The 12,585-nt window shown below is 38.9% G+C and overlaps 1 protein-coding gene across 2 annotated transcripts; it reads left to right on the top strand.

Annotated features, from left to right (window-relative positions):
- The first annotated feature begins 3,479 nt into the window (after window positions 1-3,479).
- On the top strand, window positions 3,480-6,227 carry LOC136229638 (RAF-like serine/threonine-protein kinase PRAF). 2 transcript variants are annotated; one of them, XM_066018557.1, is made up of 4 exons: window positions 3,480-3,776; window positions 3,919-4,235; window positions 4,992-5,119; window positions 5,729-6,227. In XM_066018557.1, exons 1-3 carry the CDS (start codon window positions 3,485-3,487, stop codon window positions 5,022-5,024), a joined length of 642 nt encoding a protein of 213 aa, XP_065874629.1. In that variant the 5' UTR covers window positions 3,480-3,484; the 3' UTR covers window positions 5,025-5,119; window positions 5,729-6,227. The 2 variants fall into 2 exon arrangements, with proteins under 2 accessions (XP_065874629.1, XP_065874628.1); XM_066018556.1 differs by lacking the exons at window positions 4,992-5,119; window positions 5,729-6,227 and having other exon boundaries at window positions 3,481-3,776; window positions 3,919-4,590.
- The last annotated feature ends 6,358 nt before the right edge of the window (window positions 6,228-12,585 follow it).

The raw sequence follows: 12,585 nt of genomic DNA, 5'->3' as shown, positions 1-12,585 counted from the left end.
GTCACCCGTTGAAAGCCTTTTTTGATACCAAAGATAACACCATTACGCATTGCTAGAGCTTGATCCATCAAGCTTGACTGAAGAGAAGGATAACACTTCCAACGGCAGCCAAAAACATTTCCTGAATGGTCACGGGCTATGATGCCACCACTACCGAGCAAGGATTGCAAAATAAAACTCCCATCCACATTTATCTTAATCTAACTAGAGCATGGTTTGGACTATGAGAGAAATTGTTGAGAAGAAGAATAGGAAATAGGGGCGAACTGACTGAACCAGAGGCAGACATTGAGTCATTCCATTCAGAACATAGAGACACAACTTTAGAAACAATTTCTATCGTGTTCCAAAGACGATGATTGAAAAAATAGTAATTTCGGGCTTTCCAGAGTTCCCATAAAGTAAAGCAAGCAAGACAAACCACGTCTAAGGAATTAGGAAAGGAGGATATTCCATCAATAAGGCTCAACCAAATTTGACTACAAGAAGAACCATGAAGAACATCAGATCTGTATATGAGGGGAGAAGAAAACCATACCAATTTGGCCAAAGGGCAATGAAAAGGTGATGAGTTGTATCTTCCTTCATATGGAATAAAGCACAAGACATAAGCTTAGAAATACCCATCTTCAATAGATTATCAACAGTTGGCAGCCTGTCAGAAAGCAATCTCCATAGGAAGATCTTAATTTTATTGGGTATGGGTACACTCCAAGCTCTCTTCCATTGTTCCTTGGATAGAATAGGATGATGAAGAACAGAGTTGGATGAGGAGTTTTGGATGAAAACTCTAGCAGCATGATATCCTGACTTAACCAAATATTCCCCTGATTTGGAGAAATCTCAAAGGAGAAAATCTGTAGCATTAGTTAGACTAACGAGAATAGACAGAATCCTATTAACATCATTTGCGTGACACCAACGCCGCACCAGCAGCTCATCCCAAACCACATGCTATTGATCATCAATTGATGAACTCTTAAGAGTGGTGGAGATTCATCATCCTTTGTTTGGTTTACCTGTTGTTTGCTTATTATTTGATGTTTGCTGTTGGAAAATGCTGCTTTTCCAAAAAAAAACATGGATTCTCTGCTTTTATAAAAAAAAAACTATTTTCAGTTATAAAAGGAAAAATAGGAGTGTAAGCAAACATCTAAATAAAACTATGCCTTTTAAAGTGAAAATACAAACATGAGGAGAAAAATGAGTAACTAAACATTCCCTTTAAGCTCCGTTCTTGCATTAATATTTCAGTTCGGTTCGTCATTACTTTCCCAAACCCTAAAACCAAGTGTTTGCTAGATGAAAATCCGTTTTCTTTAAAAGCTCGAAAAGCTCGAAAAACTAAGTTATAATTTATAGCTTTTTGAAAAAGTAGCTTTCATAACTTATTTTAAAAAAACTGATATTTTTTTTACAAAAATAATTCTAACTTTTAATATAACATTATATATTTTTTTTATTTCTTGACTTTTAATTTTTTTTTTTTTAGCATTCATTTACCAAACAGTTATTAACTTTTTCCTAAACACTTTCCTACGCAGTAGCTCACAACACTTTCACCACATCAGATGCTTTGGCCATATCAATGCCAAACAGAAAGTGTGGAGTCAGATATAGAGATAAAAAGAGAGTTATCAACTCTTCAACTCTAAAATGAAATAATAAAAAACAAATTTATCGACATAAATTTTATTGTAAATATATAATTTTGTTAGTAAACTCACTCTATTTAGGGTTAGTTTAACATTATTTTTCTAGTTTCAAAAAGTAATTTAACCAGTGTTTGGTAAATATAAAATTATTTTTTTAAAAAATTGAGAAAGCTGGAAAGGCTAACACTAGCATTCGGTAATGAAAAATTGTTCTTTAAAAGTTAAGAAAGTGGTTGGTATCATAGATGATTAATCATGTTATACATGACCTAATGAGGTTTTCAAACCATAATCGTTAAATACCACGTGGATGAATTAAGAAAGGTTCAGGGTCACGCACATTTATACCCAAATCTTACATCTTGATTTATGTGACCAGTTAAGATCGAAACAAACCGTTTCAGATTGACAACATGTTATCTCCATCTAGTTCAATTAAGATTATGTATCCAATTCTCTTATAAATAAAAGGTACACAATACACTAAAATAACATTCTTCTTACTCATTCTGGTTATATACTTTTCAATATTATTTCTCATTAATTGACTTAGATATCGGAATGGGATCGTCAGCTCTTCCCCTTCTTAATCATTTTTTTCTATTTTGTCTTGAGCGTTGAGATTTGAACTTTTGGCCACAACAGTCAATTAAAATTTGTAATTGATCTCTTTCATAATCAGTAACGGAATTGTTAGCTGCTGATGTTTAATTCCAAAAAAAATTAATATATTTTTTTTATATTAACCGCTTAAATATTTTATTCTAACCTTACCATTGTGCAGAGAGCCAAGATATTGAATTAATATTTAATATTGAAAGAGATGAAGAGCTATAGTAGTTTTGGGTGAGTCATCATGGCTAACCAAAAATAGCCTCCTCTCCTCTATAAAATATTTATATTGGCTAGAATCAAGCATTTTTAAGTTAAAAAAAAGTTGATGTACTAATAAATGAAAAACACATTTAAAATTGGATGGATGGAGTTATGTTCTTACATTTCAAGAATATAATTTTATTTTTATCAATTTTTTTCTGTAATTTAATCGAATAGCAGATGTACCGACTTACTTAATTTTTCTTTCTTTGTTTATTATGTATTTTTGCTTTCCTTTTAATAAGATCGGTTCTGGTCTCGATCGTTCTGTAGAGATGCCAACCTGATTAGAATGTTTCTGGTTCGTTTCTACTAATTGCCTGCTTTCAAATAAAAAAAAAATGCTTTTTATACTTTTTTTTTTTTTTTCTGAAGTTTGTCTAACTTGAGTTTTGATATATAAAAAAATTTAAATGGTTTTGCTTGATAATGTTTATATTTATAGTATTTGATATTTTAAACATATTGAAAAATGGTATTTTAAAGACGTTGATTTTATTTTCTGATATTTTTTAAATAATTTACGTATTTGACATTTTAGGAATATAAAGGATGGTAAATTTTTCTTAATAATATAAAAAATGGGGCCAGTATCAATTTGGGTCTTAGATCACTTATGAAATTGCTCTTATCCATTTAATTTTACCTCACCATATCACAACACAGCGAAGGCATGATTTAACAGTGAAAGTAAACTTTTACAGCGTAATCAAACGGTGAAAAAGGACCCATTTTTTGGTTTGTTTATTTAGACTAGACTATCGACTCATCGAGTCTCTGTCGAGTCATCCATGGCCTTTAAACTCATGCCATCTGTAGCTAGTGGGACCTACAAAATGGAATCAAAATGACGTCATGTGGTCCCCGCCCCACCTCCTCCCCCATTTTTCCGTTTTTCACTTTCCCCAATTCTGTAATTCAGAAAACTCTATAAATAATGGGTGGAGAGTTCCATGCTTAGGCTTGAAGAAGAGAGCAAGTCCAATTCTTCTTTCAAACTCCTCTTTCTTCCTCTCTTCTCAAACACTATTTTCTTCCCCTCACCGGAGAAAAAAAGCATGGTCGGAACTTCCCTCGAAACCTCAAAACACCACCACCTGAAGCCGTCCTCCTCCGCCGCCACTACCGTTAAGTTTCTTTGCAGTTACGGCGGCAAGATTGCCCCTCGTTACCCCGACGGCCAACTCCGTTATCAGGGTGGTGAAACCCGTGTCCTCGCCGTCGACCGGTCCATTTCGTTTTCTGGTTAGTGTTCGATTTCCTTTCAATTTCAATTTCAATTTCATGTTCTTAATTTCTTAATTGTGTATGATTGAGATGGAATGGTTGTTGTTTTGATTACGGATGATGATTTAGAGTGGAATTGTTGTCTGTGTGGTTTATACAGAGCTGTTATTGAAGCTTGGAGAGTTGTGTGGAGCGAGAGTGAGTCTTCGTTGTCAATTACCGAAAGAGGATCTAGATGCTTTGGTATCGATTACCTCTGATGAGGATCTAGCCAATCTCATGGAGGAATATGATCGAGCTGCAACTCCGAAGATCAGAGCGTTTCTTTCCATGCCTAAAAAAATCTCCATTTCTCCTTCCTCTCCATCGTCATCGTCGTCTTCCTTATCATCGTCACCTACTAATAGTTATGCTCCTACTATTGGTTTAGCGGCACCACCTTCTACACCGAGATGCTACCATCAGATCTCGAAGCCGGTAGTTACTTATCCTGTGAAGAAGACTTTTCCTGCTGTTCACTATGGTTGTTATCTTCATGGAAAACCTACACAAGCCTACATGGTTCACCATGGGAATCATTGGCAATAACTTCCCTGGAACTCAACTGAGACTGGACACTCATAAGAAATTCAAAGATATATTTAAGTTAAAGAAATTAGCCTATAAATATATGAGTTTGTAATTTGGGAACTGTAAATCGTGGAGAAGGATATGCTTTTTTTTTTCTTCTTTTTTTTGGGTCCGTGATGGAAATTAATGAATTTTGAATCCAATTTCCCTGTTTGGTTGCCCAGAAAAGAAATTCCAATTACTTTGATGGTGATTTGTTTTCTATGAATTGGCCATTTTCATTCCCAGTTTTCTCATAACAACTCCAGTTTACCCAGCCAATATCCCGTAGCTCGTCGTCATTCGCGTATTACACCAGTTGCTTTCTTTTTTCTGTCGCTATTTGCTCGATTCCTCCATGTTTGCGTGCCACCGACTCCTCCATTATGTTTGAGGTTGCTCAATCACGTGCCTTCTATGTAATGGCTTAGTTTATCAAGCCATTCCCCCCCTTCTGTATATACATGCTTTCTGTGTGTATGTGTGTCTATCTGTGTGTTCCTTGTTTGATTTCTAATTATCTTGTATTGCTTTGATTTTGATTTGGTTTAAGCAACTTTGTTGGTGTATTTCTTGGTTGTTAATTTTGTCCTGAATAATTTATGTGTTTGCAATAATTTGCAGGTTGATGATGAGATTGTATTGGATAAGGATTGATGGCACGCACATGCTATGAACCCCAAAGACCCCACACTTTGCATATGTGCTTGGGGTTTTTCACTGATTTTTCTTCTGGAATTTGCATTGAAGAGGTAAATTCTGTTTCCTTCGTCAATGACAGACCGTATTGCTTATTGCTTCTTATTTGGAAACTTTCCTGCAATACCGCAATTGATTTCTTATTCACTAATGGTGTGAGCGCTGGTTTTCTGCATCTTTGTCTAAAGAAAACTTTTCATAGCTATCCATTATTTTCTACCGATCATCATGTCTGGTCTTTTTTGCTTTTTAGTGTTGTAGATGGTAAATGCCATTCCAAATGTTTTCACCTCTTCAACTTTTTTAAGTGGATTATAGCAGAGCTGATCTTTAGGTTTATTGTCTCTATCCTTGTATTAGAGAAGACATATTAATTTAGATGGAAACAAGTGCATCAATCCATTGAATTTAGGTATTGAATAATTTTTCAAATCCCACTAAGAAATTGCTGAAATTAGGACACGAACCTGAAAATAGAAGATAATACCTATTTCATTACCTCAAAAAATTGAATTGTTATGATCTGATGTATTAGATCTTTAAGCAAGGCATGAAACTTTGATAGAAACAGTATTTGTCTTCCACATTTATTGTATTTTTGATAGTGAGTTATGTTATGGACCATAACTAATTGGCAATGTGTGGCTTTCAATTTTGACTAGATACCATCAGAAGGCACATACCAAACCAAAGCAAAATGGTTGTATCTTTCATGAGGTGTAGAGATAATTGTGGAAGTGATAGCTATAATATTGGAAACATTTGCTGGGACCATATTGAGCCTTAACGAGTCATTTTCTGGTGGAGTTTGATTGAATATGGGAAAGACATAACCATGGTGGACCATCTGACAGCTTACATATCGACAAGAGCACCCTAATACTTGAAGATTCATGAATGAACATGAAAATTATTTCTTTCCAGTTTTGGGTGGGTTAGTGATGAGAATCATTTGAAGAATTTGAGATTGTGATCCCTAAACAAAGCCAATTGGAGTCCTATTAAGAAATGATAGATGAAAATCAAGATAATCCCATATTAAAAATATGATTTGGGAAGGAAGAGGATTATGTTATACTATATGATAATTGCAAAAAGCTTTAATTTATGTTTCTAATCTTCTATTTCATTATATTAAATTTCTGATTTTTGTTTTTTTTATGACACTAAGCTTTAATTTATGTTTTGCAATCATATTGAGGAAAATATAGTAGTGGATACGATGAAGTGGAGGGAGAGAATTTATATCATTGACATAGAGGATTTATAGATTTAAAGATTACCTAACAATGAGGGCTAAATTTTGACGGAGTGGGGAATCGAACCCTCATTGGCTATAAGTGATATTAATTAGTAAAGTGAAGTGTATTACTATGGAAATATAGCAGAATTTTTAACAGAAAAAGAAAACATAGCAGAATTTGATTTTGATATAGAATCATTAGCGAAAACTTGTGTAAAATGAGTATTTGTTTATATACTTATCATTTTATATTTGTCTTTTTATTAAAAAAAAAGAATTTTAAGTATTTAATTAACAACAACAATTAAATTAAATAGCAACAACAGTTAAACCCAACTGAGCCTTAACATTGGATGTGAGAAGAGAATATATTCGATGTACAAAATTTTGGAGATATATGGAGGAAGAATGAGGCAAACATTAAATAAGAAGGCAAACAAATATGGTGAAAGGGAGTTAGATACTTCTAAATTGTGTTCTTTTCTGCAAGATAAAGATAAACATAATTAAGCTAATCATGTCCCACCACCATGTGCATATCTTTGCTTTTATTATCTTATCAATTTTTTTAATTTTGATTTTGGAAAAAAAAAACAAAAAATTAGAGGAGGAAGGATATCTCAAGTAGGGTTACGAAAAACTAAAGGTTGAAAATACCCTTATAGACATTATTTTATAGATTTAATACTTGTTTATTTATTCTCTTCATAATGTAGTGCTGGTTTGACTGTTCTTTTTATTTTATTTTTAGGACAAATAATAAGATATAAATATTTGATTAAAATTAAGAAGCTCGTTATAATTATTTAAAAATAATTATTAGCTAATTTCTATCACTTACTAGCAACAAAAAAAACAATACACAATAAATAGCAACAACAAATAATACATAATAAATATATACATACGGATAAACTAAATAGATCCTTAATTTTTTTTTCAAAGTAGAGCTAATTGATGACTAGGGGATAATATAGAAAATGATGGGCTTTAGGTAGAGGAATATAATCACTGTTCGTGGGGAGGAGGGCCCTTGAAATCTTTAATTTGAATGTGGTTACGAGATTATTAGATTATTTAGTACTATAATCTTGGCTCTTTCTTAATTGCAAAATGTTTTTGAAAATTAAGTTAGGTGGTCATTAATTTAAATAATAATTAATGCTTCTAAGTTGTTGCCAACAAGGCAAGGCAACATTCTAAGGGTCCTTGGTTGGACAAATTTTAGCCTCACTATTTTCATTATTGTTTAATTCATGATGTAATTTGTTTGCATTTGATATGCAATGATCATTTTTTAGCATCACTTTGATAGTAAACTTATTGAGAAGTCAAGAAAAATATACTCAAATAAGCAATTATAATGATCCAAATTCTGATACAGATTGAAAGCGATAAATGGAGGTTTTAATCGTAAACCAACAAAGATCTTCTTCTCTAGCTAGACTAGAAGGAGTGAATCCCGATAAACAAAGGTATAAACCTTAATCTCAAAAAGAAATGATAGTTGATTGAAAAGTTGTCATATCCTTACAAAATGAGGGTTTAAATACAACCTCTAAAAGATAAGCAAAGGACAGGGACTACCCCTACTAGGGTTACAATACAGTTAATAATAAGAGGGTAAGATAGGTAATGCGCCCAGACAACAGGTACAGAGGTGCAGGTACGGAGCGTCAGAGGTTGTTGGTGAATTCCTTCGGCAGGAAGTAAACTTGAGATCCGCCCAGTGTAGTTGTTGGTACGCCTCATGGCGTACGCCTAGATCCGCCCCGCTCGCGTGTTAAGGGGACCCGCCCTCCTAGATACAACCTCGGTGGGAACGCCGAGAGGAGATCCGCCAAGGCGCGTGTGATTGTTGATCCCAGTTAGGATGTCCGCATCATTCTCTCCTTCTTTAAAAGAATTCGGTACTGGCTGGTCTGTGTTGTTCTCCAAAGGGCCATCTGACTTCCACGGGCTAAGGTCACGAACATTGAACGCCGGTGAGACTTTACCAAGCCAGTTTGGCAAAGCTATGTGATAGGCATTGGTATTGACCTTCTTGGTGATCTTATATGGCCCGTACTTTCTCGGTCGAAGCTTGCTGCTTGTGGCGTTGGCGAGCCTCTCTTTTCCCAAGTGAACCATAACCTCATCTCCCACTTCGAACTGTAGGTCCCTGCGGTGCTCATCCGCCTTAGCCTTTAGTTTCTGGTTTCTCTCCTCAAGAGTCTCCTTCACCTCTTGGTGCATCTGGACATAGTCTTTGGCTAGCTGGTTTGCAGTCACGTTTCCTTTGGGAAGATGGGCTATATCAAGGACGTGATTCGGGGTCTTAGTGTATACTACCTCAAAGGGTGACTTCCCAGTTCCCGAGTGTACAGATCCATTGTAGGCGAACTCGGCTTGTGCTAAAACCACATCCCACATCCTGGGCTTATCCTTACATTTGCTGCGCAGTAAGTTTCTCAGAGTCTGATTGACCACTTCTGTCTGTCCGTCTGTCTGAGGGTGGGCGGTGGTACTAAACTTCAGAGAAGTATCAAAAAGAGCCCACAAGGTCCGTCAGAAGTGACTCAGGAACTTTGTGTCACGGTTTGAGACAATGCTCTTTGGTACACCATGTAATCTGACAACCTCTTTGAAGAACAGCTTGGCAGTCGCTGAGGCGTCGTTAGTCGCATGGTATGAAGTGTGCCATTTTCGAAAACCGGTCAACAACCACAAAGATGGAATCCATGCCTCTCTGAGTTCTGGGTAACCCTAGGACAAAATCCATGGACAGATCCTCCCATATGGTTTCTGGTACAGGCAAGGGCAGCTGTAAGCCAGCATTTGTAGCGTGTCCCTTGGCGGTCTGGCAGATATAGCATCGTTCTACCAGGTACGCCACATCTCTTCTCATTTTAGGCCAGAAATAACGGGAACTCACTGCTGCATATGTCTTGTCTCGCCCAAAATGCCCCCCCAGGGATCCGCCATGTAGATCTCGGACCACCTTCTCGCGGATAGAAGTGCAGGGTAAACAAAGTTGGTTGCCCCTCATTAGATACTCATCCATTAAGTGATACGCCCCATCCCCAGGTTGGCGCTGGCACTTCTCCCAGATACTTCCAAAGTCAGGATCCGCCAGGTACTCTCCTCTGATGTGTTCGAAACAATCGGTCTCCAGGTTGACTGTTTTTATTAGTGCAATCCTCCGACTCAAAGCGTCCGCCACTATGTTCTGTTTTCCCGCCTTATGGATAAGCTTATAGGGGAACTTATCTATGAAGGCAGACCACCGGGCGTGCATGGCGCTTCGAAGTTGCTTCTGACTTCCCAGGTATTTGAGAGCTTGATGGTCAGTGTAGAGGATGAACTCTTTTCCCACCAAGTAATGTTCCCATACTTTCAATGCCCTCACTACAGCATAAAACTCTTGATCATACGTTGCCCACCTTTACCGTGCCTCACAGAGCTTCTCACTGAAGTAGGCAATGGGCCTCTTTTCTTGCATCAAGACACCACCAATCCCAATTCCACTGGCATCACACTCAACTTCAAACAATTTGTCAAAATCGGGATACGCCAGCACTGGCGCTGTACTCAGCTTTTCCTTGATCAAGGCGAAGCTCTCTTCTTGGGCGTCCGCCCACTCGAACCCCTTTCATTTCTTCAAGCATTCTGTTAACGGGGCCACTATGGAACTGAAGTTCTTAATGAATCGGCGATAGAACGTTGCTAGCCCATGAAAACTCCTGATATCCCCCACGTTCCTCGGGGTAGGCCATTCTCGAATGGCTCTTACCTTCTCCCCATCAACTTGGATTCCCTTCCCACTGACCACGAATCCAAGGAAAACTAAGCTCTCCATGACAAAGTCACACTTCTTGGTGTTGGCGTATAATTGGTGTTTCCTTAACAGGTCAAACACGGTCTGCAAGTGCTTTTCATATTCCGTTAAGGTCTGGTTGTAGATCAAAATGTCGTCGAAATACACAACTACGAACTTCCCAATTACTGGGCGAAGCACCTGATTCATCAGTCTCATAAAAGTACTAGGGGCGTTGGTCATCCCAAAGGGCATAACTAACCATTCATACAATCCATCTCTTGTCTTGAAAGCAGTCTTCCACTCATCCCCAGATCGGATTCGTATCTGATGATACCCACTCCTGAGATCAACCTTGGAGAAGACTCGAGATCCGCCAAGTTGGTCCAACATGTCATCCAACCTTGGAATCGGGAACTTATACTTAATGGTGATCTTGTTAATAGCCCTACTGTCAACACACATCCGCCAAGACCCATCCTTCTTCGGTGTAAGTAAAGCTGGAACAGCGCAAGGACTCATACTCTCCCTAACGTATCCCATCTCGATGAGTTCCTCCACCTTTTGTCTCATGACATCATTCTCCTTTGGGCTCATTCGATAATGTGGGAGGCTTGGTAAACTAGCCCCGGGCACAAGATCGATATGATGTTGGATGTCCCTTAAAGGTGGTAACCCACTCGACAGTTCGTCGGGGAACAGATCTTGATACTCGCCAAGTAGGCGGGTCACTTCACTCGGCATTTCCCTTTCGTCCCTTTGGGCGGATTCGTGATTCGCCTTAACCATTACCACGTATACCATTTGGCTTTCTTCACATTCGCTGACAAACGATTTGTGTGTAGGACAGACTACCAAGGTAGACTTCTCGTCGGCCTTTGGCTCTCTCACCATTGGTGTAAGGACAAACTTCACCTCATTCTTCACAAATCTGTAAGTGTTCTCTCTTCCGGCGTGGGTGGCGTTGTTATCAAACTGCCAGGGTCGGCCCAACAATAGGTGGCATGCGTCCATATCGACCACATCACAACAGACTTCATCATGATAGTTACCAATCTCAATCGGTACCTTGCATCTCTGGGTCACCCTCAACTCGCCAACGTTCTTGATCCATCCCACCCTGTAGGGATCAGGGTGCGCCTCTACCAACAACCCGAACTTCTGAACGGCGCTGCTACTCACAATGTTCTCTTGGCTCCCACTATCTATTATCACATTACATCGCCCACCCTTCACAAGACAGCGGGTTCTGAATAGTCGGTGCCTTTGATCGCCCTCTATCCGGCTGGAGACTAACAAACGTCGTACCACATGGATGGCGTACCTCTCTTCACCCGCCACCTCATCATCTTCTCCCAAGGGTTCACAAAATACTTCATCCTCTTCGTCATAGTCATCTTCGTACCTCTCCACCATGTTGGCGCTCTTCCTTCTAGGACACTCATTGGATCTATGTCCTGGCTCATTGCACCGAAAACATTTGAAAGGTGCTGGCCTTGCATACGGATTGTTGCTCTTGGGTGGTATAGGTGCTTCTTTGTATGGTCTAGTATCTCCAACGGATCCCTTTCCCACACTGTTAACCTTGGCCCCACTGGCACTCGCCACCTGCTTGCCTTTGTCGTAAGACTTCACGTTATCTCTTCCTCCAGGCGTATACTCAGTAGTGGCGGATCTCCTGGATCTCCCGGTCAGTTGGGACTCAGCCTTGAGGGCTAAATTCCTAGCATCTTGTACTCTAACCACCATCTGTGTGCCAATACGATCCTGGATATTGTATCTCAACCCTTCTAGATACCTAGAGGTCTTTTGGCTTTCAGTTTCAGACAGGTTGGCTCTCGCCGAAAGCCTTAAGAACTCAGAAGTATACTCATGGACACTTCGGGTCCCTTGAGAGCATCCTCTGTAGGAGCTGTAGATATACTGTTCGTAGTCCGGCGGTAAGAACCGCTCCCTCAGCATCGCCTTCATCCGTAGCCAAGATCTAATCGAATCTCTGCCCCCTCTTCTTCTTTCTTCCCTCATCTGATCCCACCAAACTGATGCGCCACCCTTCAAGCGATACGCCACCAGCCTTACTTTCCTCTCATCAGGAATCCCAGCATACTCAAAGAAACGTTCAACTTCCGATAACCAATCTAAGAATCCCTCTATATCCAGCTCGCCACCAAAAGATGGTAAATCTATTTTTAGCTTAAAGGCGTCATCTCTATCAAAGTTTCCTAGGTCTGGTTCTGCCCTAGCCATACCCACACGCCTGTTATCAATCGGACCAACATCCCTCATATTTCTAAAGGCACCATTATTCCCAAGATCCTCAAAATCATCACTATCGCTATCAGCGTTATGCACAAGGACAAAGTTGGGTCTTCTTACCTCAGGATCCCTAGGACCCATTTGTGGAAGTTGGACATTTGTCAATGGCAGTCGAGGTGGCGTGGGTTGCCTTTGGGGTCGTGGTTCAAGGACTCCTTCCCTCC

The sequence above is a fragment of the Euphorbia lathyris genome, chromosome 5 (assembly GCF_963576675.1).
Source record: "Euphorbia lathyris chromosome 5, ddEupLath1.1, whole genome shotgun sequence".
NCBI classification, from domain to species: Eukaryota; Viridiplantae; Streptophyta; class Magnoliopsida; order Malpighiales; family Euphorbiaceae; genus Euphorbia; species Euphorbia lathyris.
The sequence above is the reverse complement of the archived record's forward strand: the minus strand, read 5'-3'. Positions and strand labels throughout refer to the sequence as shown.